Source organism: Mercenaria mercenaria, chromosome 4 (genome assembly GCF_021730395.1).
Source record: "Mercenaria mercenaria strain notata chromosome 4, MADL_Memer_1, whole genome shotgun sequence".
In the NCBI taxonomy this organism is placed as follows: domain Eukaryota; kingdom Metazoa; phylum Mollusca; class Bivalvia; order Venerida; family Veneridae; genus Mercenaria; species Mercenaria mercenaria.
Genome location: NC_069364.1, coordinates 20,137,221 through 20,164,511, shown reverse-complemented (window position 1 = coordinate 20,164,511; position 27,291 = coordinate 20,137,221). Strand labels below are relative to the sequence as shown.

The 27,291-nt window shown below is 34.5% G+C and overlaps 1 protein-coding gene across 1 annotated transcript in view; it reads left to right on the top strand.

The window, feature by feature from the left end:
- The window catches only part of LOC123551132 (ankyrin repeat and protein kinase domain-containing protein 1-like), a 217,463-nt gene that overhangs the window by 114,131 nt on the left and 76,041 nt on the right, over nucleotides 1-27,291 (top strand). Inside the window, exons 5-6 of the mRNA XM_053542067.1 lie at nucleotides 4,132-4,179; nucleotides 11,755-11,814. Of these exons, the coding sequence (XP_053398042.1) occupies nucleotides 4,132-4,179; nucleotides 11,755-11,814 (108 nt within the window). The remainder of the gene's footprint in view (nucleotides 1-4,131; nucleotides 4,180-11,754; nucleotides 11,815-27,291) is intronic.

Genomic DNA, 27,291 nt, shown 5'->3' with positions numbered 1-27,291 from the left:
CCAATTTTCCTGTATGTTGATAATATACTCATAAACCTTAAACTGATTATACGCATTAATTCATACATATATATCACATGCAGTTCCAGTAGCTGTGACATTAGTACATGCAACAGTATTTATTAAATGTTTGAAAGATAACAAGAATGATAATGTTCTAAAATTCTTACACTGACATATAGCTTATATGTCCTTGATCTGTTAGCACTTCATAAAAATCCGCTACGGTATCTTCACTGTAAATTAATCTCTACATTTAGGTATATATATATCCGCGTATAAAGCGGGTAAATCACAACTAAATGTACACACTGGCGCTGAAAGACTATTTTTACCTCACCTTTTGACAAATGACAAAACTCGTTGTTGATCTAATCTTGTACACTTTACATGACAGCTAAATGTGCAATTACGATCCAATTATTTTTCTAATCATTACCTTTCTGTTCAAACATTTTCTCCTACTTTCACTCAGTATTTTCAGTCCAGGTTTAACTAAATGTCTGTAAAACTAACCTCATATAAAGCGAAGGTAGGACTTTTTGTTGCACTACAGATGAAGATTCTGTGAGACGCTTAACAACTTTTGAGTTGATAACATGTATGGCTATGACTATAAGAACTCTTTATCTGACTTGAAAAGTGGTCTACCTTCTTTTCTGCCATCATAGCTTCTTCTTCTTTGTCGTCCATTTCTGATTTCGTGGATAGTTTTAAAAGTCATTGTACTTTGTGAGGTTTTTTCCGCAAAAGTGACCTCATGCATTTCGAAGTCATCTCTTTTACCAAAACCTCATAAAGTAATGATACTGAGTCTGACTCTATCACTTTTGAGAAAAACACTGAACCAGTCAGAAAAGACAGACAGGTGACAACCATAGCGGTTTTCTTTTTCATATTAAAAGTCATATCCCAGCAATAAGGAGGTCTGATCTACAGATTGCTGTAGTCGAGTGTATATGGAATCATGTTTAGAAAAAATCTTTATTGTACACTCTATTACCCTCCTTGCTCCTTTCCTCTTCTTTTATCAAACATAAAAAATGTTATCGGTCTAGCCCTTGACAAAAACATAAATAGTGTAAACATTACAGGTGACTTTACTTTTGATAGCTAAAAACCGACAACAAAAAGTAAGATAAATGACATAACGATACAATACAACAGGAAACAGATCATAAATGCGCCAGCACATTTCACTGAAACATTATAATCACTTTTCGACCCTTTTTTCTCTGTATGTAGTAGGAGACACCTTTCTTGGGCAAAATCATAGATTTTATTGTCCAATCTATTGTTGTCTTAATTAATTGTTCAAAGCTAAACTTAAAAAAGTATAAGCGCAATATATGGAGATTTGACCCCACTAGGACAACCTGAGACGAGAAGCTGCAAGCTGCTTCCAATAATTTGGACTCCTTAACTAAATCCTCTATGGATGCATAACGGTATATATATATTTACTCCTGGACAAGTATATAATAAATAAAAAAGAAAAAACATCCAATGGGTTTCCTCTATCTATATTTCTGTCTACCTACCGGTTTCATATAAAAAACATCAGGGCAGGCATATAAAAAATGTGTAGTTGCTACGCAACGTCACATGTGTACACATATGTACGCAACGTTATTTTATGACGTCAACAATATTACTATGAAATTTATAAAAAGGAAAAATTAAATACTGTGGGTCCATTTTAAAGCATAGAGCTATATGTTCACTAACAGGCAATTGTCTTGTTGATGGGTCTCTTATTTGCTTACCATGATCTGTCCTTCTGTTTCTTAATTTATCATCTGTTTGACCAATATAAAACTCTTTGCATCCATTGCAAATCAAAACATTTTGAACAGTACAATCCATGTTTTCTTTCATATGAAAAATTTTATTATTTATTTTTAAAGTAGAACCTTCTACAATGTGAAACCGGTAGGTAGACAGAAATATAGATAGAGGAAACCCATTGGATGTTTTTATTTATATATATTTTTTTATTATTCTTTATATATATATATGAAAGAAAATAAATGACAAGGCAAAACTAACTAAATATGTACATCTCCTGAACACAAACAAACAAATACGAAAAGTTATCAGTAAGTGCAATAACACAACTTTGACAAAAACTTTCAAACAAACCACAGACTGAAACCCTTAAAAGGTCTGACTACTGGAAAATACTAAACAATTAATGACTCCATCAAAAGCACACAGCTGTTCTATCACTAAATGATAATGCCTTTTTAGTCACACAGTAGATACAGATAAAGCGAAACTGCTTAACTATGTCTTTCAGTCAAACATTACAGCCCAAAATGCAAACCACTACAACCAATCCAAAACTTTACTCAATTAACATCTTAGAAGAAGAAGAAGAATAGACCCTCCAACTATAAGGTTAAGCTGCAGGGCTAGATAACGTAAATTACAAGATCCTAAAGAAAGGGGCTAGCAAGACCACACTGTCAGCCTTTTAACTTGTCCAGTAAAACTGTACAAATGCCACCCCAATTGAAATCAGCTCATATATGTGCTGTTAAAAAAAGATCCACACTAGTTCATACCAGATACCTTTATATCTTCTTCGCACAATCAACAAAGTACAAGAAAAGTCATTCATAAACATCGTTTAATCTATATAGCAAATAACACTATCTCAGTTTTTCAATCTACATTTGTTCCCAATGCTTAAACTGCCAACCAAATAGTTTCTATATATGTTACTATTAATCAAGCAATAGGAAAAGAGTCCGAGCGGTCTTCTGTGATATCCCTAGTGCATTTAGACGCATATATCACTAAGGTCATTTGTTCACGTTGGAATTTAATCTACCATACATCTGCTAAATTTGTTTCATGAGTAGTTATTTGAGAGAAAGCAGAACGTGGTTCTTTCTGAAGATTCTTTTTATACTGCATATATCTTATCAGGTTTGCCACAAAGGAATATTCTTTGTCCTCTTTTTCTCTTTTTTAATTTTTTATAATTTTCACCAATGACATTTTCCTTAATATCATTTCAACTCTTTGACTCTTTGTTGATGATTGTAGCTTTTAAATTGTTGTTGACAACTCCATCACTGCGGCTGGAGCTCGGAATTTGGCCATTGTAAAAATAGAGTGGCTGGCACAATCCTAAAAGAAAGAAAATATATTCGAAGTTCTCCTAAAATTAGCAATGTTCCAGTCAAAGAGTTGAAGTATTACGAGCATCTTTGCCAGAATATTTTGTATATATAATACATTGACAACGTATCACATAAGCACAGAAAAGGTTTTACTCCCTTTTCATTTTTCATTGTTATAATTATAATTGATTGCTGATAATAATAGATGTTGTGTCATTTATAGCTGATTTGGGTTAACTACTGTGATCTCTGGATCACATTATCAAACATTTTATATACAATAGATAAAAACATTCAACTTTTTGGTAAAGCTAGTACTCTTTTTAAAATACTATGCACGAATTTAGACCAATATATTCTGTTTCCAACGATTGATGATAACATACCGAGGATTCATCCTTTAATTTATCAGACTACCGTTACCATAATAAATGAGCTGAGCTATTGTAGCTGAAAACATATTTCTTTGTTATACATGATTTTACAATTGTTATGCACTATTTATACAGTTGAAAAACGACGTTAAACCCAAAACAAACAAACAATCAAACAAACAAAAGTTTATAAATAAAAGGATTGTCTTTTGACAACTCCAAAGAAAAAGAAAAAACTCATTTCTTCTTTTTGCTTTCTTCTTTCCTATACCATATTTTAAGACATCAGTAATATGATAAACTCGTTACAGGTCAGAATTAAGTTTATATAAACAGTTTTATATCCGAAAAGAAATTCCTTTCTCAGACTCGTTTATACTACGGGCAAATTTATGTCTCATTTGATGTGAATAAACGAAGAAACTGCCAACAGAACATGTAAAATGGATGATTTCTTTTGTTGAGATAGTTTCCCCAAAAAAGAAGGTAAAAGCACCCTACTTAATCCTCTATGTTGATTTTTGATATAAATATTCTTTAAACGAAAGATTGTAATATTTTACTGTAACAATTACCATACCGTGCTTCTTAATCAATAACAGTGGAAATGTTTTGTTTCACTGCAGAAACTGGCGTATTCAATGGCTAGGAAAAAGCATCCGAAGTCTGGCGTGGTAAGTATTTCTTTGAGTTGAATTCGATGTTACGAACAATAATGGGGAATAAGAATCTATTAAAACAAAATACAAAAAAAAAAAAAAAAACATCTAACGATAGGTTTGCATGATATTTGCTAATCAGAGATCTACCCGTAGACTGATGCTCCACGACGATATAAGCTTTAACGTTTAAAACAGAAATATGTTTCTTGCACATTAAGTTTTATGCAATTCTATTCGGTAGTTACATAATTACAAAATTTAAAATTATGAGAATCGGTGAAACGATCGCTTATCTACAAGTGTGTTTTATTGCAGCCATTAAGATTCCTCTCAAATAAGTACCTTGATCTATTTACAATCTTTTCGAAGTATATGTTCCAAAAAAGATTGCATACTCATTTCAATATCGATATCGATATTTGAAAAGCATGGTAAATTATTTCGGTAAACTCACAGACGTATTTCCGTTAGAAATCTAATAAAATCTGTAAAAATATCCAAAGAAGGCAACCAAAAAGAATAATAGCAGACTTGGTTTGATTGGGTCTGTTCATGAGAGGTAATGAAAAGTGCAACACCTCTCACGCCCCCTAGCACCGGCTTAAGCGGAACTTTATTATACATGTGTTGAATGGACTCCATGATCCCAAAGGACCAGAAAATAGTACTGAATCCAAGTACGGGAAGACTTTGTACAGCCGCCACACGGCACTTAAAGATTGCTGTTGTGATAGTTAATAAAATCTGTAAAAAGATCCTTTGGAAGCAAAGAATGCTAGGAATTTATCACTAAGTTATAACATGCATTAGGTCTACATAACGACATTCGTACCAAACTGGTGTTTCTCACCAGGGGACATATTGATACGCTAGCTGGGAGAGCCTACGAGTCCGCGGAACAATTTCGACGCTCTTACGTTGAGTTACATAGCTTTTCTTAGAGGTACTATTTCTTACTTACACGAAATGTAGGTATTCGTGGCGGACGTTGTAGTCAGTATAGGTAAAAGTAGGAGCCAACGTAGTGTAACATTCAAACTTTTCATGTATTCACATCAAAAACATAATAGCTAGCATCATCCAGAGTAATAATGAATTCATACAAAGGTCTATCGTAACATATACAATTATATCCAGAAACTACTCCAGTTATGGGGACTGCCTACATCTTTAATGTAGCTTACATGTTTATATCTTATTATAGAGATTTAGGACCTGTAAAGACATTATTTATAGTGGACAAATATTTATTTAAGAGATTTTAATACTACCAATCAAGGTAGAGATTTTCTATGTGCAACCGTCGATAGTGGTAGCATCGCTAAAGTAGTAAACAGAATTAATATTGACAAAGATCCGAGACAATCTGGCTTGTTTATAAGAAAAAGTCACATGACCCTTTTAGCCGGAACGTAACCTCTGCAAAAACCTCAAATGGGTACACGGAGGAGGGGGGCATGTGATATATTAGTACGCCGTCACAGTGTAGACATTTTAATTCAGTTAACTTCGGAACTATTTCGTATGATTCCGTAATGGAAGTATGCCAAGCCCAGATGATGACGGATATTGAAATAATTTTGAAGTAATGGAATAATAAGAGGATGACATATAATATTGTTATCGTCTGAATATAAATTGCAATTATGGTATTAATGTAAGAGACCGACGTGTACAGAAGTGATTCCAGAGGAAGTAAAAGTGTCACAGTATTCGGACGAATTGAGTATTGTTACAATATGTCTCCCCCTTTACCTTTGTCGGACCGTCCGTCCGTCAGTTACAGAAAGTTGGATTGTACGATAATTTAATCTAGAGGGTGATTTTCAAGAAACTTGGTACATGGATGGATTGCAGTATGTACATCCTTTTATTTTGTTTCTTTCGCAGCAAATTGTCCAAACATATGACAAAAACAGAGAAAAAGTGGGATCATGCGATAACATTAAAGTTTTCATGAAAAATGATACATTGGTAGATGCGATAAGGAGCATATGCATGTTCTTTTATGTTACTGCTACGGCAACAAATGCGATTGCTATGACCTCAAATAGTACAAATAATATAACAAACAAATTACGTATTTTAATCTCATATGCACATATGATGGCCTTATCATTTTAAATATCACTATGACCTTGCCCTATAGTTCACTGACCCCTAACACACGGTCCTTTACCGACCACAGGTAACTATTCTATATATTCTATGGACTGTTCAACAAAACATTTTCTGTTATTGAGTTGAAAACATTTAATCGCGAGGTTACTGTGTATCACGCCTTTGACCTAAAGAATCACACAAAACATACATTTTGTTTGGTGTACAGTAGTACAAGCATATAAATTATGAAAAAAAGAAACAGATACCAAGGTGTGTTTAGAAGTGAGTGTAGGCCTAAACACTTAGCTGTACAGTAGTATATGTCTGTACTAACAATATAAGAAACAAAGAAAAGAGTTGAGGTTGCAGTTATTAAGGAGGGGGAATATACGGTAGTAAATGATATACATATCCTTATTGGCGTCTTCTTCTTATGAACCAGTTGATGAATCTTCATCATACTCGATCTGTAATATCATTCTATAGACCTTTCCAACTTTTGTTAAAATGGTTCCACTTTGGCCGCTTCTAGGGGCCACGACAGGTAAATATAAAGAAAACACAAAGCTTCAAACGGCATCAGTCTCATATATCTCACAATGGAGTATCACACACTTTGGTTTGTAACATCCTTTCATGGTGCATTCATGTGTTTGCTCAAATGGACACGATTGACCCTTTTAGGACTAAATTGTTATGTTTGGCTCATTTCCCTGCCTGTACAGCGTGTATTGCTACATGTATATCGATGTTATCTGAATGATCTACAAACTATCAAACATTCGAAGACTAGAAACAAAATCATTATAAATTTATAACGCATAAAATTCCCATATTCACGAAAGTACTATAGCTAAGTTTTGCTAATATTTTTACTGAGAGAAGAAATGTATATTTTGAATGTCTGTTGTCCCCACTGACGTCTGCTTGCTCATATATAAATTGTACAAATAACTAGGAATTAGTTTGATTTTACATGTAAATAGTGTGATTGACATCGTTTATGCATGCTTCAGAAGTGTCTATATGGAAACTTCATTTATGACTTTACACAATATATCTACTTCAATATGTACTTATCAATTCCATCTATCATTAGTATAGCCACCATGACCGTTTTTAAGAAATGAACAGAATATGTGCATTTACCTAATTAAAACTGGTATATCTTTGTTTTTCCTTTCCGTACCTCAAAATGTGAGAACTAAAAATTAAAGTTGACAATAAACTAAATTCCATGATTAACCGGTTTCATTTATTTTTTTTAATTTTCACATAGAATAAAACGTGTTTGTACATATATGTCGGAACGATACCGCAGGAACATCAAGTATTATTACAGTATTTTCCCGATACAGTATATTTAGTCATCTAATTTATTTTCAAACAAATATATTAATGATAAATGATGTATAAGAGAAAGAAATATTTATTCAGTCTGTTTCCTAACTTACATTTCGCTTTAAAGTTTAATTAAAGGAACAGACAAATGACCACCTGTCATAAATTCTTTTCTATACTATGAATGAGGTAAAAATGAATATCCAGTTCAGTTTGTGAAAAAGAAATATTTCTGAAAGCTATGATCTTGTCTTAACCGAAACATGTTATACTTCACTCTTCGCAAACAGTAAATAGCTTTTACCAGCATAAAATTGTGTTTGTTGTAAGATAAGTTACGAAACGGCAGTCAGTTTACTAACCAGTATTCCTGCCTATAGCATATAACATGTTCTATGCGCGTACTGGCAACTTCGAAAAGAAATGAATAAAGATAAGAGGTGGGGGTGGCGGAGGACAACATATTATAATCAGTCATATTGTTATAGAGGACTAATTAATATCCTATCCTGAGGTCTACATTCCTAAACTAATATAAATAAACCCAAGACATTGGACATAAAGTATCGAACTTAGTATTTTATACAAGTTCTTCAAAGCAGGGCTTTGACGTGTTTTCATTAATTTCACTTAATTATCTACTTTAAGATTCTTTATTACAATGAGATTATTTTAATTATGAAAAACTGCTTCAAAGAAGACCGTTCGTTTCAAGTTAAAAGTCGATTTGCCGGTAAAATGATGTTTCCTCTCGAAACAAACCGTTTTGTTCATCTAAACATGTTATCCTTCCAGTCTACAGAAATGAAATGATATTATTTATATGTGTAAAACGCTTTTGAAATATGAAAACATATGTAATAGCAGATTCGATAGTTTGGACAATAGTTTTTATTTATAATATACATGTCTTTCTTGTCCATACATTTTCATGTTTGAAGTGTAAGGTCATATACGGGGAATTAAAGTTATTCTTTTTTTGCATGTAATGAGAAGCTAATCGATACATTAATTCATATGAGTAATTTTGACGTTATTAAAACATAACATTAGATTGTGTGACTTTCTCTATTAAGGATGTACGAGCGAATTTTTTCTAACGTTAAGAATTTGTTCATACCCTGTGAGCTTGAAGAACATTAGTTTCTAAGACAAACAAGAGCAGAAAAAACATAGGTCATCGAACTCGTTTTAATTTTATAGGGTATTTTCTTCACCCACTGTTTACGCATTTCTGAAATTTTGTAAAATTGAAAAAATGTTGTTACTTTATAAAACATATAATATCCTACTTAATCTTATAGGGATTTCAGGTCTTACAGGTTAATATGAATATATGGTGATGTTAGTATTATATAAGCATAATTGTCACTAACAAATCTCTTTAAGTTTTACGTGTTGACATAATTACCCCACCCACTTTATTTTCAATGGAAAAAGCGTAGTTAGATCTACAAAAAAAAAATTCTGACGTTAAGATCTTCAAAATATTTTGCAGCATTAATGACATACAAAAATACTTCAAAATGGAAAGAAAAAAAGTTGGGGTCACCGTGCTTCTAAGAGATTTATTAAGAAAAAAACTGTTAAAAAGTGGTGAATTTTGATATTTTTTGTTCTTTTTGTTTTAATTTATATTTTATAGATAATATAAAGTGCTATCTTGAAAACTTTTATTTTGTTTATAGCATAACATTATATGTACCAGTCAGAAAAATATCAAAACCAAACCTAATCTACTTTAATAGATATTTGAAATTACCTACCCCTACCCCATTGTAAATCTTACGTCAATTTTAGGCAAATGCCAGCCAAAAATAAGGGTGAAAATGTTTTTTTCGCAAAAAGCATAATATATTTGGTTAAATGGTACATTATTAGCCATATTTTAATTATTTAGCATTATTTTTTGGCAAAACTTTTGTTAGAAAGCAATATTCGAAGAAACATTTTTCAAAATGGTGGATATCCTGAAAAAAAAACGCTCGTACATCCTTAAGTACACAGTGATATTTTACTGAGCAGATACAAAAGATCAGTTACGAGTTTTTAGCAAATTCCCTCAATCGCAGAATGTTTTTTGTTAGCATAGTAATAATATCCATATTACACTGTGTTTTGAGATATAACTTAATACACTGATTTCTGTAGATATTGCTACAGTAATTAAAAAAATGTTAAGACATTACACACATCGTCTTGGCCTAAAATATGTCACTGTAATTTGTAACTAGATACTTGTCATTTTTCATTTTCTTCATGCAAAGCATGTTAAATTACCATGGAAACACAAAAGAGTACAGTTATTTTGTGGTGCCTCTTTAAACTTTCAGTACACATCTCTGCTTCAGATCGTTTCACCCCTGAACGCCCGTGATAACTTGTGCAACGACCAAATGTCTATTGTCTGTTTTCTTTACGTTTACTGTTATTCTGTATTGACACATGCATGTACAAAACTGACCGGCTGTTATAAAGAGGGTTATATATTAAATCCATGCAGTGGTGTAGCTGGTCATGCATTGACGTAGCTGGCCTTTTTCAGTTGCAGTAGAGGTGTGTAGGGAACTGCCAATCCTTTAAAGATCCAGAGGTGCCTGGGTTTTAGCAATTTATGACACATTTGGGCACGTTCTAGATTCATCATTAGCTATTTTCAAGACCCCATAATATTGTAGGTTTGATTTGTATAATTTTTCAGTTCCCAAATTATCTGTAAGCCCAGGCCTGATCTGGTTAGAAAATAGTTGCTTCGCCACAGAGTCATGCACATGTGGCCTATTATTTTTGATGCCTAGCAAACATTTAAATGTGCTTGCTGTTACTCCAATACAAACAGAATGTAACAACATAATAATACATGTAATAATGAAATACCCACTGGTTCAGTATATCAGTGGTACAGCTAGAATCAACATTAATATAGATACACTTAGGGCCTGACTGTTAGTTCTCTAAGGTCGTAACTAGCATTTCGGTCGGCGTCGGAATAAGTTTCAGATGTGGGTGAATTAGTATTAATTCTGGGGCGTCAGTGTTAGTTCTTGGACGTAATTGTTAGTTCTTTGTGCGTCAGTGTAACCTCTGGAGGCGTCAGTCCAGGTTTCTGGTCTGTTTGAGTTGAGGATGCTGGATCCAGTTTTTTTTGGGTTCGAATTAAAGCAAAGAGTGTTATTAAAATGCATTCTATGTGCTATAATTGTGTCCTACAGTTAGGTAAAGGGTAAAAAGACATTTCCACCACATACAAGTGCGTCTATATCTTTTTGTCATGTTTAGGTTGAATACACATACATCTTGTTGTATAAGTCTCTTGCTTGGTTCTTGACTTGCAACAGACGCATTGTGCTAATACTAATGCCACTCAATTGGTGGATTTTCAAGAAGAAGCAGACCTGATTGAAAAATTCATCAGATACACTTAACAGAATCTGTCTGCTTTCAAGCTTGACTTTCTATGCCCGCTATAGATTTATTATAGTGTTTCTATTTGTGAAATATTTACAAACAAACGAATACAGCTGTAGATATGTAAGGTTTAAGAAACACATGCAACGATGTACGTATATACGAAGTAGTTGGAGACGAGTTTTAATTGTGACTTAAGATCTGAATTCATTGATCGTTGTTACCGCGGGTTTGTTAACAGCATGCATTTAAGACTTGCAAAAGCTTTGTAAAATTATCACGACTTTAGCTAAAGTGCAAAATGCCGCTTGGTGCATGATTTAACTTACAGGACAGCATACATTTTATGGTAGATACAACGGACATCGCAGGCGGTACGGCCGGGTTCCCTGCGAGTTCCGTACGACTTGTCTGCGATTTCTGTACGAATATCTTTCGAGTTTAATGCAATCTTTTCAGACGTCACCGAACTGATATATTCTTGTCGCAAGGATACCGAGTGGAAATATTTTCAATGCTACATTTTTGTAATTTACCCTAGCTTTTATTTTTTTATTATTTTAACGAATATCTGACAAAAATCAATACGTTTCTTATACATTTTTGTATTTCATATTGCATCCTATCATGCATTCTTATGTCATCAAAAATATTGAAGATACTTTCTTAATTGCAAAACTATAACTATTTGAAGATTTAACAATTATCATAGCCATTTGATATCTTTTATTTCAGAGTACAGATGGAAATGTAGAAAAAAAGGAAGAGGAAAATAAACATAGCACCTCACACAAGGTTACTATTTTTTTGTTTTGTTACTTCACAGAAATGATTTTTTTGATTTTAAAAAGTAGTTTGCTTGGAGATTGACATCATCTTTTTAAAAGTTAATAGGGTTATTGAAGATAGAATGTGGAAAGTTACAGGAGTTTACTATGAGCACTAAGTCTTGTATCACCTGTATATATATTTTAGGTTGATAAATGCTCGTTTTGCTTACAGAATTTAATCGGAAACAAAACGGTTAGATGAATGCAGCGCTTACATTACAAATTTTGCCAAATGTAATACTCGTCAGTGACTTAAGTTGTAAACATGTCTGCCTATTCAATTTAGTCTGGCTACCGACTAAATAATCTTTTTTAGAAGGAATAATTCTGTTATATATTCTGACTTCATAAGTCTATGGTCTGATTTTGAGACAAAATTATACAAAATTTGAATGGCCTTAGGAGTTATCTTCTGTGGACAAAACACAGGATTTGTACATAGACTATATTCCCTCTTTCTGATATATTGACAAGGTGCTTTGACTTGTTAGAGAAACTGTTATGATAAACACTGCCAAAACGGATATTAATATTTGTGGTTCAGCAAAACATGAATAGGTGGATTAGTGGTTAAGGTACTTCCGCCATCTTGAATTTAGAGTGACCTTCATTTGAGGTGTGAAAATACAGTGAACAAAAGGTTTTAAATGCAGCTGTTCCAGGGTATAAAAACAGCTCAGTTTGCAAGACCTGAACTTAAAGTATAAAAAGTAAAACTAACATTTGGAAATAAACAAAGAAGATATTTTACCGAATGTTTGGTTACATTTATAAATCCTTTCAAAATACTTTATTAAAAATTCATGAATGGCAAAAGTTAGTTCAAAGTTTCAATTAGTGCAGAGGAGAATTGTCTTATTGAATATAACTAAAATTAATACAAAATCTGTTTTCAAATCTGACCACCTCATGTATTAACACGATTATAAATCTGTACATGTTGCTATTTTCAGCATACATAAAAGTAGTGCAAAGTGCGGACGATGATTTTTCTACGTATGGTGTACCATACTGCCTAAAATTGTAAGACAAGTCTCAGACTTAATGTGAACAAGATTTGGCAACGATTCAAAATTCTTTTCAGAAATTGTGAAAGTATAAGAAAGGTTTAATTTATTATAGTGGAATTTATGTACTTACGCGCTGCTTATCTCACGGAAAATTTGGTGGAAATGGAATTTTCGGCACTTTCTGTGGTAACTACCGAAATTACTTAACGTAACTGTCTCACACATACGTGATTGTATATTTATAAATTATAAAAACAATCGAAATATTTGCTTTATCACGATATATGCAAATATTTTTAGACAATCTTGAAACATTGGGCCACAGTATTTCCGCATACTGGTCCGGGACAAGTTCGATGTGTATAGTGATTCCTTATTAGATGTTTCAAGCATCGTAAACTAACGTTTTTTGATCTATCGACCTTTTTACAATATGAGAATTTATGCAGCATATTTATAAAAAAACAGTGAGAATAAATCGCAGAAAAAATGTACAGCCAAATATATTAGGAGGTAATACAATTTGTATACAACTGTAGATAACTACGAAACATTTAACAAAATGCAATCAACTGAACTTCTCACGCGAAAACCTGATGATTTAAATCAGCAATATCTCAAAAGTAAATTTTCTGTAGCTTGGTTCTCCGTTAACCAATGATATGTTTTCACACTTTCATTGATTTAAACTGATAATAAATGTGTATTGAAATTCCGGCATAGAAATGGACACTGCATGCGTTTTACATTGTAGTGATTACTGCGGTGCCGACCACAGACACTTGGGTTTCGGACCCCAACGACCCCGCTCTCTTCTGCCCCTGGTTAAGTTTAGCCAATATTTTTTAGCATTTTGTCATGTATTGAGCATAGGCGACGATTATAAAACGTATTTTATAACATTTCTGCGTGTTTTAAAAAAATGTATTTTTACCATCAATGCTCTCCATACCACAAGATTTGAAACATCGCACGAACAATGGGAACACTTGCTTGCGCTGGACCCTCGCTTTGTGTATCGCATGTCGTAAATCGGGTGCCAAAATTATACGCTTCGATAAAAATATCTGTCCAAGATGCAAACAGACAGTTCCGCTATGTAAACAAACCTCGTGAAACACGTGCTGAAGCGATAATCCGGTATAATGTAATCGTAGCAGTATTAATTTTGGTACCCGGCAACGATATGCGCAGTACAAAGCAGGGATCAGTTCGCAAGGAAGTGTTCCATAAAAATTTAGATTGACTGATTTATAATATTTATTGATTTCCGGTCGGAATACAAATGACAGTTGTCAAGACCGGTGTCATTTGACAGAATGGTAACAGACACGTCGATTGATACCAGTGATTCATTGGTAGGGGTTAATTTAAAAGTTTAATTGGCTATAGTTTCCATAGTGTCCGTGCGATGTTTCAAATCTTGTGGTATTGAGAGCGTTGATGGTAAAAAGTACATTTTTTAAAAACACGCTGAAATGTTACAAAATGCGTTTTATAATCGTCGCCTATGCACAGTACATGGTAAAATGCTAAAAACTATTGGCTAAACTTAACCAGGGGCGGTGGAGAGCGGGGTGGATGGGGGTCCGAACCCCAAGTGTCTGTGGTGTCGACAGCGGAAGCAGCGGTCCAGTACTAAGACTGTCTACGAAACCAAGGATAACAAGTTCTTTATCTTAAAATTACGAACATTGGGATCAGTGTTCAGTATACACTTGAAAATAATAGACTTGCTAATTGCCGAGTGCACACTTGTTTTCTGTCGTCGTTAATATAAAGTAGACTAGTAAATATTCGTACACATTCATAATCTGATAAACACTTCTTTAATGTATGTTCTCTGAAATTAACAAATAACTGGTTCAACAGAGACACCATACTTTAAAGTAAATTCAGTTTATTCACCACGAGGTTCAAAATGCACGGGAGTCTCGTGATAGTACATGCCTTTAGTTTCACATGGTTGAAGTGTAAACAAATAGTTAAATTTGCTTCGTAAAAGATCGGACGGTTTTTTATATTGGAATAATTATAGAACATGTATGCATTTAATGCATTTATGCTGTTACTCCAATAAAAAAAGAATAAAACAACATAATAATACATGTAATAATAAAACATCTACTGGTCCAATATATCAATGGTACAGCTAGTATCAACATTAATGTATAAACTCTTAGGGTGTCACTGTTAGTTCTTTGAAAGTCGTTACTAGTATTTCGGTCGGCTCTTGAATAAATTGTGAGTGAATTGGTGTTAATTCTGGGGGTGTCAGCCTAATTTCGTGGGGCGTCAGTGTTAGTTCTGGAGACGTTAGTGTCAGTTTTGGGTGCGTCAGTGTTAGTTCTGGAGGCACCGGGGTCAGTTCAAGTGTCTGGACTGTTAGAGTTGATGATGCTGGATACAGTGGTTCTTTGGTTCGAATTTAAGCAAAGGTTGTTCTTATGCTATTATTGTGTCCTACAGTTCGGTAAAGGGTAAAAAGACATTTGCACCACAGTAGAACTATTCCCATAGAAGTTCGTCTGTATCATTTTAAATGATTAGGTTGAAGACACATATATCTAGTTTTATACTAGTATATGTTAGCCATTTGCTTGGTTCATGACTTGCGACAGACGCATTGTCCCAATACTGATGACACTCAATCGATAGACTTAGATTTTTAAGAGGCAGCAGACCTGATAAATAAATAAGATATACTTAACAGAATCAGTCTGCTTTCAAGCTTGACTTTCAATGCCCACTATCTATTTTTTATAGTGTTTTATATGCTTGAAATATTTACAAAAAAACGGATACCACTGTAGATATGTAAGGTTTAAGAAACAAATGCAATAAGTGTTAAAATATTTTATGCAAAACTCATTTGCTGACACCCTCTATGTAGCTTTTTCAATTTTTAACACTTTCCACCCTGTGACCAAGTACCATTTTTGCAATAGACGTATATAATAATGATATACAAAGGCATGTGAAAAATATTTTGCTGTGTCACTTGGGGGAAATATTTTAAATACCAAAAAATTATTAATGTTCAGTATTTAATGGAAATGAGAATGAGAAATGTCAATAGAGTCTTCCTTTTTGTTCACAAATTTTTAAAATGTAGTCGAATATATCATGAAATGATCTTGAACTATCTTTATCATGCTACTTTAAAAGTCTAGAACTAGTTTAGGGTTTACTTAATAGGCAATCTGAATAGGAAAATGTCCGAGGTCATTAATTTATTCAACATTTTTGTGGTAGTGGCTCTACTATTTCATGTCTATAAATTGCATTTTTGTTCTTGCCTAATTGTTAATACATTACCATTTTCAGCAGGATAATTATACTCCTCCATATTAAAGAACCAGTGTTTGATAATGACCGCCTTTCGTTTGAAAGTATGTACATGTACTAAAGCTGAGGCCGAAATACAAATATAGCTCGAAGCATATCATGAAAAATTATCATGACTATAGCTAAAGTGCAAAATGCCACAGGGTGCATGATTTAACTTACAGGTGGCACACTTTTGTGGTAGGTGCAATACATTGGTTGCTATATACGTAGTAGCTGGATGACAAATCTTAATTGTGAATTGAGATTTGAATTCATTAATCGTCGTAACCACGAGTTTTTAACAGCATGCATTTAAGACTTGCAAAAACTTTGTTTCATGTTTGCTGCAAAGGACGGCATTATATTAAAATGTGTTCAATGCTACACTTTTGTAATTTCACCTACTCTAGCTTTTATTATTTTGTATCTCTCTCTCTCTCTCTCCCTCCCTCTCTCTCTCTATCTCTCTCTCTCTCTCTTTCGAATATCTGAGAAGCATCATGACGTTTCTTATTTATTTTTTAAAAAACTAATTGCAGTTATTGAAGATAGAATGTGGACAAGTTACAATAGTTTACTATAAACACTTGTATTATTTGCTATATGTGTATCAATGCTCGTTTTGCTAACAGAATTTAATCGAAAACAGAACAGTTCAGTGTTTGCAGCACTTACAGAAAAGTACTTGAGTACATAAGTGTAGTTATACCTCAGATTATTTACCCTATTTATGTTTTACTTTAAATTATCTAGTATTGTGTCACCATGTTAGAGCCTTTTTAGCGGGAGTGATTTTTATCACACTGTCTTGTGAAACCCCAGTTTTCTTTACATGGATTACTGATCGTTCAAAATGGTGCCTTTATTTTCAAGTTCTTTCTTTCTGTCTTGTTTTTGTGTTGCGAATGTTGTATTTTTTGGCGTTTGTTTGCTCTTTACAACGCCTACCTAAATTACCCAACCCACTTTCCACCTTGCATTTTCGCTCCCTTACATTTGCACCCCCTCTTCCTTTACTATAATTCAGTTATCGAGCCCACCATAATGTTGTCACCAGGTTGTTGTTTTTCCTGCATCTGTGTTTGTGTAGTCGAGTGGTTAAGGTCACTGACTACTTACCACTTGCTCCTCACTGATATGGGTTAGAGCATTAATACTCCCGTTGAATTCTTCATATGAGGAATCCATTTAGCTGGCTTACGGAAGATCGGCGGTTCTGCCCAGTTGCCTTCGTGGTGAAATAATGCAGGGTGTGGCATCTTGGATCTTTATCCACCATTAAAACTTTGACATAAAATTGTGTCGGTGTAACATTAACACACTTCCCCCCCCCCCCCCCCCCGTCCACCCACACACCACCATCCCCAAAAATAAATAAATAAATATATAAATAAAAGAAATAACAGGCAGAGAGCAGATCTGTAGATTGCGGAGCTGTTAATTCAATCCTCGGGTGAGGCGTATGTTTTCTGTGACAAATTGATAAGACATTTTGTCTGAAATCTGATTCTTTCATGTAGGGAAGTCTGCAGTTACTTGCGGAAAACAGGTTTGAACTAGTTCGGAATACAAGAACACTGATAAGGTTAACTGCCCGGTGGTACATTACTGAAAATATGTTGTAAAATGGCGATAAACCCAAAACAAGCAAGCAAACAAACGATTTTATCTGAAAAAAGTAAATCAGGTTTGAAATTGCAAGATATCTACATATATAAAACATATATATACTAAAACTCTAGTTTACTTTGTCAAATCAGATGCAAACTTTGTTAATTGTCGAGAGGGCGCAGTTTCGACCTGCCATATATGAAACTTAGTCAGAAATGGTTTGTTCATAAACTAAGTCAATAAGAAAAATCATAGAACTAAATTGTTTACCTTATTTTCTATTTGATCTATATGACATTATTAGTTCGAAACCTAAAAATTAGGATAGAAAGGTAGGTAGCTTATTATAGAAATACTCTAGAGCACAATCGTCAACTAAAGAAACAGAATTTTCAACAAGTTTAGGAAGAATCGCAGCTAAATGTATCATGACTCCTTTTGGCAACGTTTAATATATCAAAACTGAAATTTTAAACGTATATAGATTTTTATAGTGCTTTAGTAAAATTCCGATGAAATTTTATAGAATATGATACGTTTTAGCTCACCTGAGCACTGCTCAGGTGAGTTTTTCTGATCACTCGATGTCCGGCGTCCGGCGTCCGGCTTCTGTCGTCTGTCTGTCTGTCTGTCTGTCCGTCAACATTTAGCTTGTGTATGCGATAGAGGCTGCATTTTTCAACTGATCTTCACGAAATTTGGTCAGAATGATTACCTTGATGAAATCTAATCTGAGTTTGAAAATGGGTTATCTGAGGTCAAAACCTAGGTCACTAAGTCAAATCATAGAAAAACCTTGTGTATGCGATAGAGGCTGTACTTTTCAATTAATCTTCATGAATTTTAGTCAGAATGATTGCCCTGATAAAATCTAGTTCAAGTTCGAATATGGGTCATCTGGGGTCAAAAAGTAGGCTATTAGGTCAAATAAAATAAAACAACATTGTGTATGCGATAAAGACTATATTTTTCAATTGATTTTCATGAAATTAAGTCAGAATGATTGCCTTGATGAAATCTAGGTCAAGTTTTGAATGTAGGTCATCTTGGGTGAAAAGGTAGGTTACTAGGTCAAATCAAAGAAAAACCTCGTGTATGCAATAGCGGCTGTATTTTTCAATTGATCTTTACGAACTTTGGTCAGAATGATTGCCTTGATAAAATCTAGGTTGAGTTTAGTTTGATTATTGGTCATCTAGGGTTAAAAAGTACGTCACTAGGTCAAATCAAAGAAAAACTTTTCGTATACGATAGAGGCTGTATTTTTCAATTGATCTTCATGAAATTTGGTCAGAACTATTGCCCTGATGAAATCTAGGTCAAGTTTGAATATGGGTTATCTGGGGTCAAAGAAAGGTCACTAGGTCAAATCAAAGGAAAACCTTGTGTATGTGATAGAGGCTGTATTTTTTTTCGATTGAACTTCCTGAAAGTAAGCCAGAATGATTGCTTTGATGAAATCTAGGTAGAATTTGAACATGGGTCATCTGTAGTCAAAAAGTAGGTCACTAGATTACATCAAAGAAAAACCTCGTGTATGTGATAGAGGCTGTATTTTTTAACTGATCTTCATGAAATTTTGTCAGAATGATAGTCTTGATAAAATTTAGGTTAAGTTTTAATATGGGTCATCTGGGTTCAAAAACCAGGTCACTAGGTCAAATCAAAGAAAAACATTGTGTATGCGATAGAGGCTGTTTTTTCCAATTGATCTTCATGAAATAGAGTCAGAATGATAGCCTTGATGAATTCATGATCAAGTTCGAATATGGGTTATCTGGGATTGAAAACGAGGTCACTAGGTCAAATCAAAGAAAATACTTGTTTATACTCAAGGTTATTGCTCCAATTTTAATGATAATTGGTCAGAATATTTGTTCTATGAAATCACTAGGTCAAACATGTTTACACTGTTATGGTGTATTATGGTGTGTTTCTCAGGTGCGCGACCTAGGGCCATCTTAGCCCTCTTGTTTTTAATTGTAATATCTGATTTTCTATTGGAAACTGTAATATCATAAAACGTGTGTGTGTGTGTGTGTGTGCGTGCGTGCGTGTGTGTGCGTGCGTGCGTGCGCGTGCGTGTGTGTGTGCGTGTGATAAAATTTTGTTTTTCCTCGATTTTTCAAATCATCATAATTTACTAAAGCAATCTCGTCAACAAAAAAGATGGGTTGTCTGCTTAATTAATTGGAAAAGTGAATCTTCCGTAAGTTTTAAAATAATTGGAGTCTGTGGTGAATTAGTTTTGTTGCACTTTCGCAACTAAAATTGTAGATGTAATGGATCTTCTTACAGTCGTTAAAGTCATATTGTCTTCTATATGTTCTTATTTTTTTAAAGATAATTGCCAAGATCAAAGAGATCCCCAAATTGCAGGTTAAAGGCATCAGTTGGACTTTTTTTTATTGTTTTTTTTTTTCAAACTCTAAAGCTCAACTATTTTATTTTTTAAATCAACTTTTGTTACCACTTTTTTGTCAATTTTCGGCCTACAACATTTTGCATGCAAGGAGGTTTTAAACTTCGTACATGCTCTTGACAACATTGAGACGTCCTCACAGGACGCGTTAAATAGCTCTAGCATATACCTTTGTAAAATGTATGCCACTACACATATCTTTGTCATCCTAAGATTAGAGAGGCAATTTAGAAATTGTGCCCACTTTCCTTCATGTGTCCGTCATTGGTGTGGTTTAAAACAGCAAACATATCTCTAGTTTTGATTAATCTGTTCGCAAAACCGATGCATTAATTTATTTACAAAATTAAAAATTAACGTTTGCCTCTCACAAACGCATTCTCCACTGTTGCTCATTTGGAATGTTTCGTAGTTGCTACTCTGTCCGTTTGTCCTTTCTGTCATCGACATGGAGTGCAGTAATCATGAATCATAATTCTAGCTTGATTACATATTGATGTACCTTGCGTACTATCAAAGAACTATGATCGAAGCAAAATGTAAATTTGATTAATTTCTCTTTTACAAAAGATAAAATCATACATTGTCGAGAATGTATTTTTCAAACTATCAAAGGTGCCTCCATGGTAAGGTAGTTAATGTCACTGACGTTGTGTTACTTGCCCCTCACCGCTGTGTGCTCTTAACCTCACTTTGGGTATAGAAGTATTGTGACATAATGCCTGTTTGTTTGCTTTTGTTTTGTCTATTGAGACCACATTGGTCTGAATAAAAGACAAACGAGAGTTTTGATGTAGAACAATATAATTATCAGTAAATTAGTATGAAAACAATACAAAATAAAAGTCACCTTAAATATCTCTGTTGCCACGGTTACAAATGGTTTTAAAATAAATGGTAAGGTACAATGCTTATAGTTATTATTAGTTATTACATTTTTTTTTATATCTTAACTCTGATATTCCTTAAAAATCATAAAGTAAATGACATGTAAACTATTTGAAAAACAATATAACGGAGATGAAAAGTGTTATCACAAATACACAAGTCGTGCAACATATACTTGTTAATAAAATCTACAAAATGGTCACCTGGAGGCATAGATATCAAGTAAGCAGACTAGTATGGGACTCGGCGTTTGAGCGACATATGCTTTTTCCACTTTTTTTATTATTTGAGTCTTCGAACTGTCCAAAATCCCTGAAACATGGCCACTAGCAACGGTTTAATCAGAACTCTATTATAAAAGTAAAATTGAATTGACTATATGATTCCAACGGTCCTGAAACATGACAGCACTGTGGACTAAGATAATACTTGAAAACAATTAGTATCCATACACTAATAAAATTATCAACTACCAATACCTCGGATAACACAAACACTAATATAAAATTTAGTATACCAAGTGTTATGAATAATTACCTTATATTAGAAACTGCGATGATAACAAGATATTCTTTACCCTTAATTTGAATCTAAATAAAAATAAATCACTCGTAGCTCAGCTGAACTTCAGTCAGGGTGAGATATTAAAAATTGTAAGGAAAATTAATTTCAGTTTGAAAAGTAAGCCATCATAGTATATAATGTTTAGTCAAAATAAAAACTTATAAGCTCACATACAGCTGCTATATGAATTTGGTTAACTTCATATGTTCTGATTGATTAAAGTATAATTCATTTCATACTGTAAGTAAGTTAAGAAAATTGCAAGTTTGTTCAATTAAATTTATTCTTCATCAACATTTATATCAGATATTTAATTATTGTCAGTACAATACAAGCTCAAATACGATAATATTAAAAAATACAAATTACTTCTGAATTTATTGCAACATATTTCTGTTTCTAACTTTCCTACTCGAAATACAACTTAGTGAAAAATCTCATTTTCTATGTAAGATGAAAAAAGGCAAACTTTGACCGAATGCCATAAATTTATCTGGACATAGCCAGTGATGAAACCCTACATGACCATAGGTATTCTTAGGTCAATACTGTGTACCATTTATGATTACGTCTCAGTCAAAAAAAATAATGCCCACATGTACTGATGGAGAAGAATTGTGTTAGTGATGTTCGTCTGTCTGTCATTCTGTCCGTACGTCTGTCCTTCTGTATGTAACAAAGTTTGTCCATGCAACTCATTCAACCCCACTGGACGGGTTTACAACAAAATTCACAAGAATGATTATTGCTGAGCCGAGTTGTACTTACCGTCGGCATTTTGAAGTTACTTGATTTCAAGCGGAGTTATGGCCATTAATTAATAAAATTTCATTATGTTTTGGCCACTTCTCTTATGTTATTGGGCGGATTTCCACCAAACCTTACTGAAATGCTCAGTGTCAAGCTTCATTGTGCATATTGTCGGCATGTTCCGGTTCAGTGATTTTCATTGGAGTTATGAATGACCCTTGTTGTTTTTAACTTGTCCGGACAACCGATCCAATACCACCTGGAGGAATTAAATCAAACTTCACAAAAGTAATCATTGCCAAGCCTAGTAGTGCATAACCACACTATGTACCCGGATAATCTTAACTCTGTTCAGCGACCCTAACTCAGTGCCAACATGGAGGATGTAAAGCTGTTACAGCTTTGTTGTCTGTGTAATTTTGATGTAAAAAGGAATATTTTGGTTGTTATATCTGTCTCCATTGATCAAGTGTATATTTATTTCAAAATGTATCATGTTAAATATATCAACCCTTGTATTTTCATGTGGAATGTCGACGAACAAGGCAAACTTTTCAGTGAAATATTTTACAAAAATCTTAAAAAAAATACCTTTATGCTTTTGATGCCTCTACTTTTTTGTTGTTTGAAAGCAAAAATATACTGCTTTATAGGCCCATTTACACTATGTTATTAACCCACTACATGTTCTCACAATACATGTTAAAATGTACTGACAGCGAGAAAATGGATAAAAACCTAACTTCGAGTTGATAAAAACCGAACTCAGTTTACATGAGGAATGGATAAAAACCTAACTTACACGAAATCGTGGGAAGGATCAACACCTTACAGACTAGTATTCTATAGAAATGAATGAGTTGACATGTACATGGTCTGATTATTGTAAACATTACGTTACTTTATAAGCGGTATTGTCTTCAAACTTTGTCATTAATTTTACAAGTTGTTATATGTATGCCTACTACAGTCAATATTTTTTCATAATTTTAATATTATGCAAATAGAAATTTTGCAAAAATCTGGATTAATTCTCGAAAAAAAAATTCAATATAAAAGTCAAAATTATTATGTCTCCCCCCCCCCCCCCCCCCCCCCCCCCCCCCCGGGGGAGACATATTGTTTTTGTCCTGTCCGTCCGTCCGTCCTTCCGTGCCCGCGAAATGATGGTTAAGTGACTTCATAGCGGTACTTTCTCTTTGATGTCATTCATTCCGTTCTGTTTATGTGACTTTTTTCTTTTTATGTGACTGATAGAACAATAGAGAGAACAATGGGGGTGTCACATAAATACCGTTTCGTGAGAACGTCCGTCCGTCCGTCGGTCCGTACGTCACACTTCATTTCCGAGCAATAACTGGAGAACCATTTGACCTAAAACCTTCAAACTTCAAAGAGTTGTAGGGCTGCTAGAGTAGACGACCCCTATTGATTTTGGGGTAACTGTGTTAAAGGTCAAGGTCACAGGGGCCTGAACATTGAAAACCATTTCCGATCAATAACTTGAGTACCACTTGACTCAGAATGTTGAAACTTAATAGGATGATTGTACATGCACAGTAGATGACCCCTATCGATTTTTGGGTCACTCCGTTAAAGGTCAAGGTCACAGGGGCCTGAACATTGAAAGCCATTTCCGGTCAGTAACTTGAGAACCACTTGACCCAGAATGTTGAAACTTAATAGGATGATTGGTCATGCAGAGTTAATGACCCCTAACGATTTTGGAGTCACTCCGTTAAAGGTCAAGGTCACAGGGGCCTGAACATGGAAAACCGTTTCCAATGAGAACCTCTCGACACAGAATGTTAAAACTTCATTGGATGATTGTTCATGCAGGGTAAATGACCCTTATTGTTTTTGGGGTCACTCCGTTAAAGGGCAAGGTCACAGGGGCCTGAACATTGATAACAAGTTCTGATCAATAACTTGAGAACCTCTTGATCCAGAATGTTGAAACTTCATAGGATGATTGAACATGCAGAGTAGATGACCCCTATGGATTTTGGGGTCACTCTGTTAAAGGTCAAGGTCTCGGGAGCCTGAACTCCAATCAATAACTTGAGAACCACTTGACCCAGAATGTTGAAACTTCATAGGATGATTGAACATGCAGAATAGATGACTCCTATTGATTTTGGGGTCAGTCTATTAAAGATCAAGGTCACAGGGGCCTGGTCATGTAAAATCATTTCTGGAAAATAACTTGAGAACCACTTGACCTAGAATGTTGAAACATAATAGGATGACTGGACATGCAGAGTAGATGACCCCTATTTATTTTGAAGTCACTTGATCAAAGGTCAAGGTCACATGGGCCTGAACAGTGACTTGAGAATCACTAGGCCAAGAGTGTTGAAATTTAGCGGGATGACTGGACATGCCAAGTAGATGATCCCTATTGCAGCCAACCATCAGTGTCTCTTTGACTTTCGCTCCTGACCCCTATTGACTTCTTGCCTATAGGACTTTGCATTGGGGGAGACATGCGCTTTTTTACAAAAGCAATTTCTAGTTATATATTGGTTATATAAGAAGTTATTTAATACCACCGATGTTCGAAGTTCTGTAACCCCCAACCTTCTCTCCCTCAATCTCTCTCTCACACACACTGTTTCAGAAAAATTGCATTTCTTCAAATTTTATATATCTTATAGCGTAAGGGATTTTGTAGAGGTGTCAATGGAATATTTTGATATTTTTAAATGGGATTAGATTTATGATTAATTATTAAATATGATATTTTCCGACAGTAAGAAAGGAAGATAAGTGTGTGTGTGTGTGTGCGTGTGTGTGTGCGTGCGTGCGTGCGTGCGTGTGTGTGTGTGTCTGTGTGTCTGTGTGTGTGCGCGCGTGTGTGTGTGTGAGTGTGTGTGTGTGTGTTGGGGGGATGATCATTGACTGATAGGGCATGGGTGTGGAAATCCACACATTTTTCACTTGTTGACGGACACTTAAAATCCACTTGTCCATAGTCAAATTTCAGTCGCTCGAATTTGTAATATTAAACCTTCATGAAACTGCAAATAGACTGGAGAATTCTTTATTTAGGACAATAAAAAGAAAAACATATCACAGTAACTGTGGTAAAAAAATAAGCTGTTAAAATATTTGCCTTTTAAAGTTTCTAAAAGTCTGAAATCGCACAAGCAGTGTTCGGGATCTTTTGATGCCATGTCCAAACACTGTCCACGCAATGGTACAAAGCCAGATAAATTCAGAGAAAGGCTCTTAAAACGTTCCGACTTGTTTTAGTCATACTTGCGATCTCTGTGTGCTTTTGATTTTCATTTGGCTGACTACTAGCTCCCATATTTCCATTGGCAATGACTTATTGTCTCAGCAGTTGGAATTCTACTAACAAACTTTTCGTACTTTTTTAAGTTGTTTATGTCTCTGATTTTTTACCGTAGTCACTGAGTTAAAGGGTGCGCAAGACCAATCAGATCATGGAAAGTGATGCTTAAAGACAAGATGCATGTTTTTAGCTCACCTGAGCACAAAGTGCTCGGGGTGAGCTATTGTGATCGCTCACCGTCCGGCGTCCGTCCGTCCGTCCGTCCACACTTTCCTTTAAACAACATCTCCTCATAAACCACTAAGCCAATTTCATCCAAACTTCACAGGAATGTTCCTTGGGTGAAGCTCTACAAAAATTATTCAAAGAATTGAATTCCATGCAGAACTCTGGTTGCCATGGCAACCGAAAAGAAAAACTTTAAAAATCTTCTTCTCAAAAACCAGAAGTCCTAGAGCTTAGATATTTGGTGTGAAGCATTGCCTAGTAGACCTCTACCAAGTTTGTTCAAATCATGACCCCGGGGTCAAAATTGACTCCGCCCCAGGGGTCACTTGATTTTACATAGGAAAATCTTAAAAAATCTTCTTCTCAAAAACCAGAAGCCCTAGAGCTTAGATATTTCACATGTAGCATTGCCTAATGGACCTCTACTAAAATTGTTCAAATCATGACCCCGGAGTAAAAATTGACCCCGCCCCAGGGGTCACTTGATTTTACATAGGAAAATCTTCAAAATTTTTCTAAAAATAAACCAGAATGTCTACAGCTTAGATATTTCACATGTAGCATTGCCTAATAGACCTCTACAAATTTATTCAAATCATAACCCTCGGGGTCAAAATTGACCCCGCCCCAGGGGTCACTTGATGCAACATAGGAAAATCTTCAAAAAATTTCTGAAAATAAACCAGAAGGCCTATATCTTAGATATTTCACATGTAGCATTACCTAGTAGACTTCTACAAAATTTGTTCAAATCATGACCCCTGGGCTCAAATTGACCCCGCCCCATGGGGTTACTTGATTGTACATAGAAAAATCTTCAAATTTTCTAAAAATAAACCAGAAGGCCTAGACCTTAGATATTTCACATGTAGCATTACCTAATGGATCTCTACAAAATTTGTTCGAATCATGACCCCCGGGGTCAAAAATGGCCCCGCCCCAGGGGTCACTTGATTTTACATCGGAAAATCTTCTAAAAAAATTGTAAAAATCATCAGTTTGACATTTGAAACATGTAGCTCATATTACTCTGGTGAGCGATCCACGGTCATCATGACCCTCTTGTTTTCTAAAAACTGCAGCAGTCAGAGACTCTTAGCAAGTACATCATGGATTTCATACATTAAATTATCTTTATCACCTCCATACACTCGAAGCAGCACACACTCTAAATGATATTTTTTTTTTTTGTTTTTTCATTTTATACCTGAAAAATTCTGCTTGACTGCAGATATACAGAATGAAAAATGCACTTGTCTGCCGGCAAAAAATCACGAGTTGTACAAATTGGATATAGGAATCCCACATCCCTGCAGGGGTGGGTGGGTCAAAGAACTATGA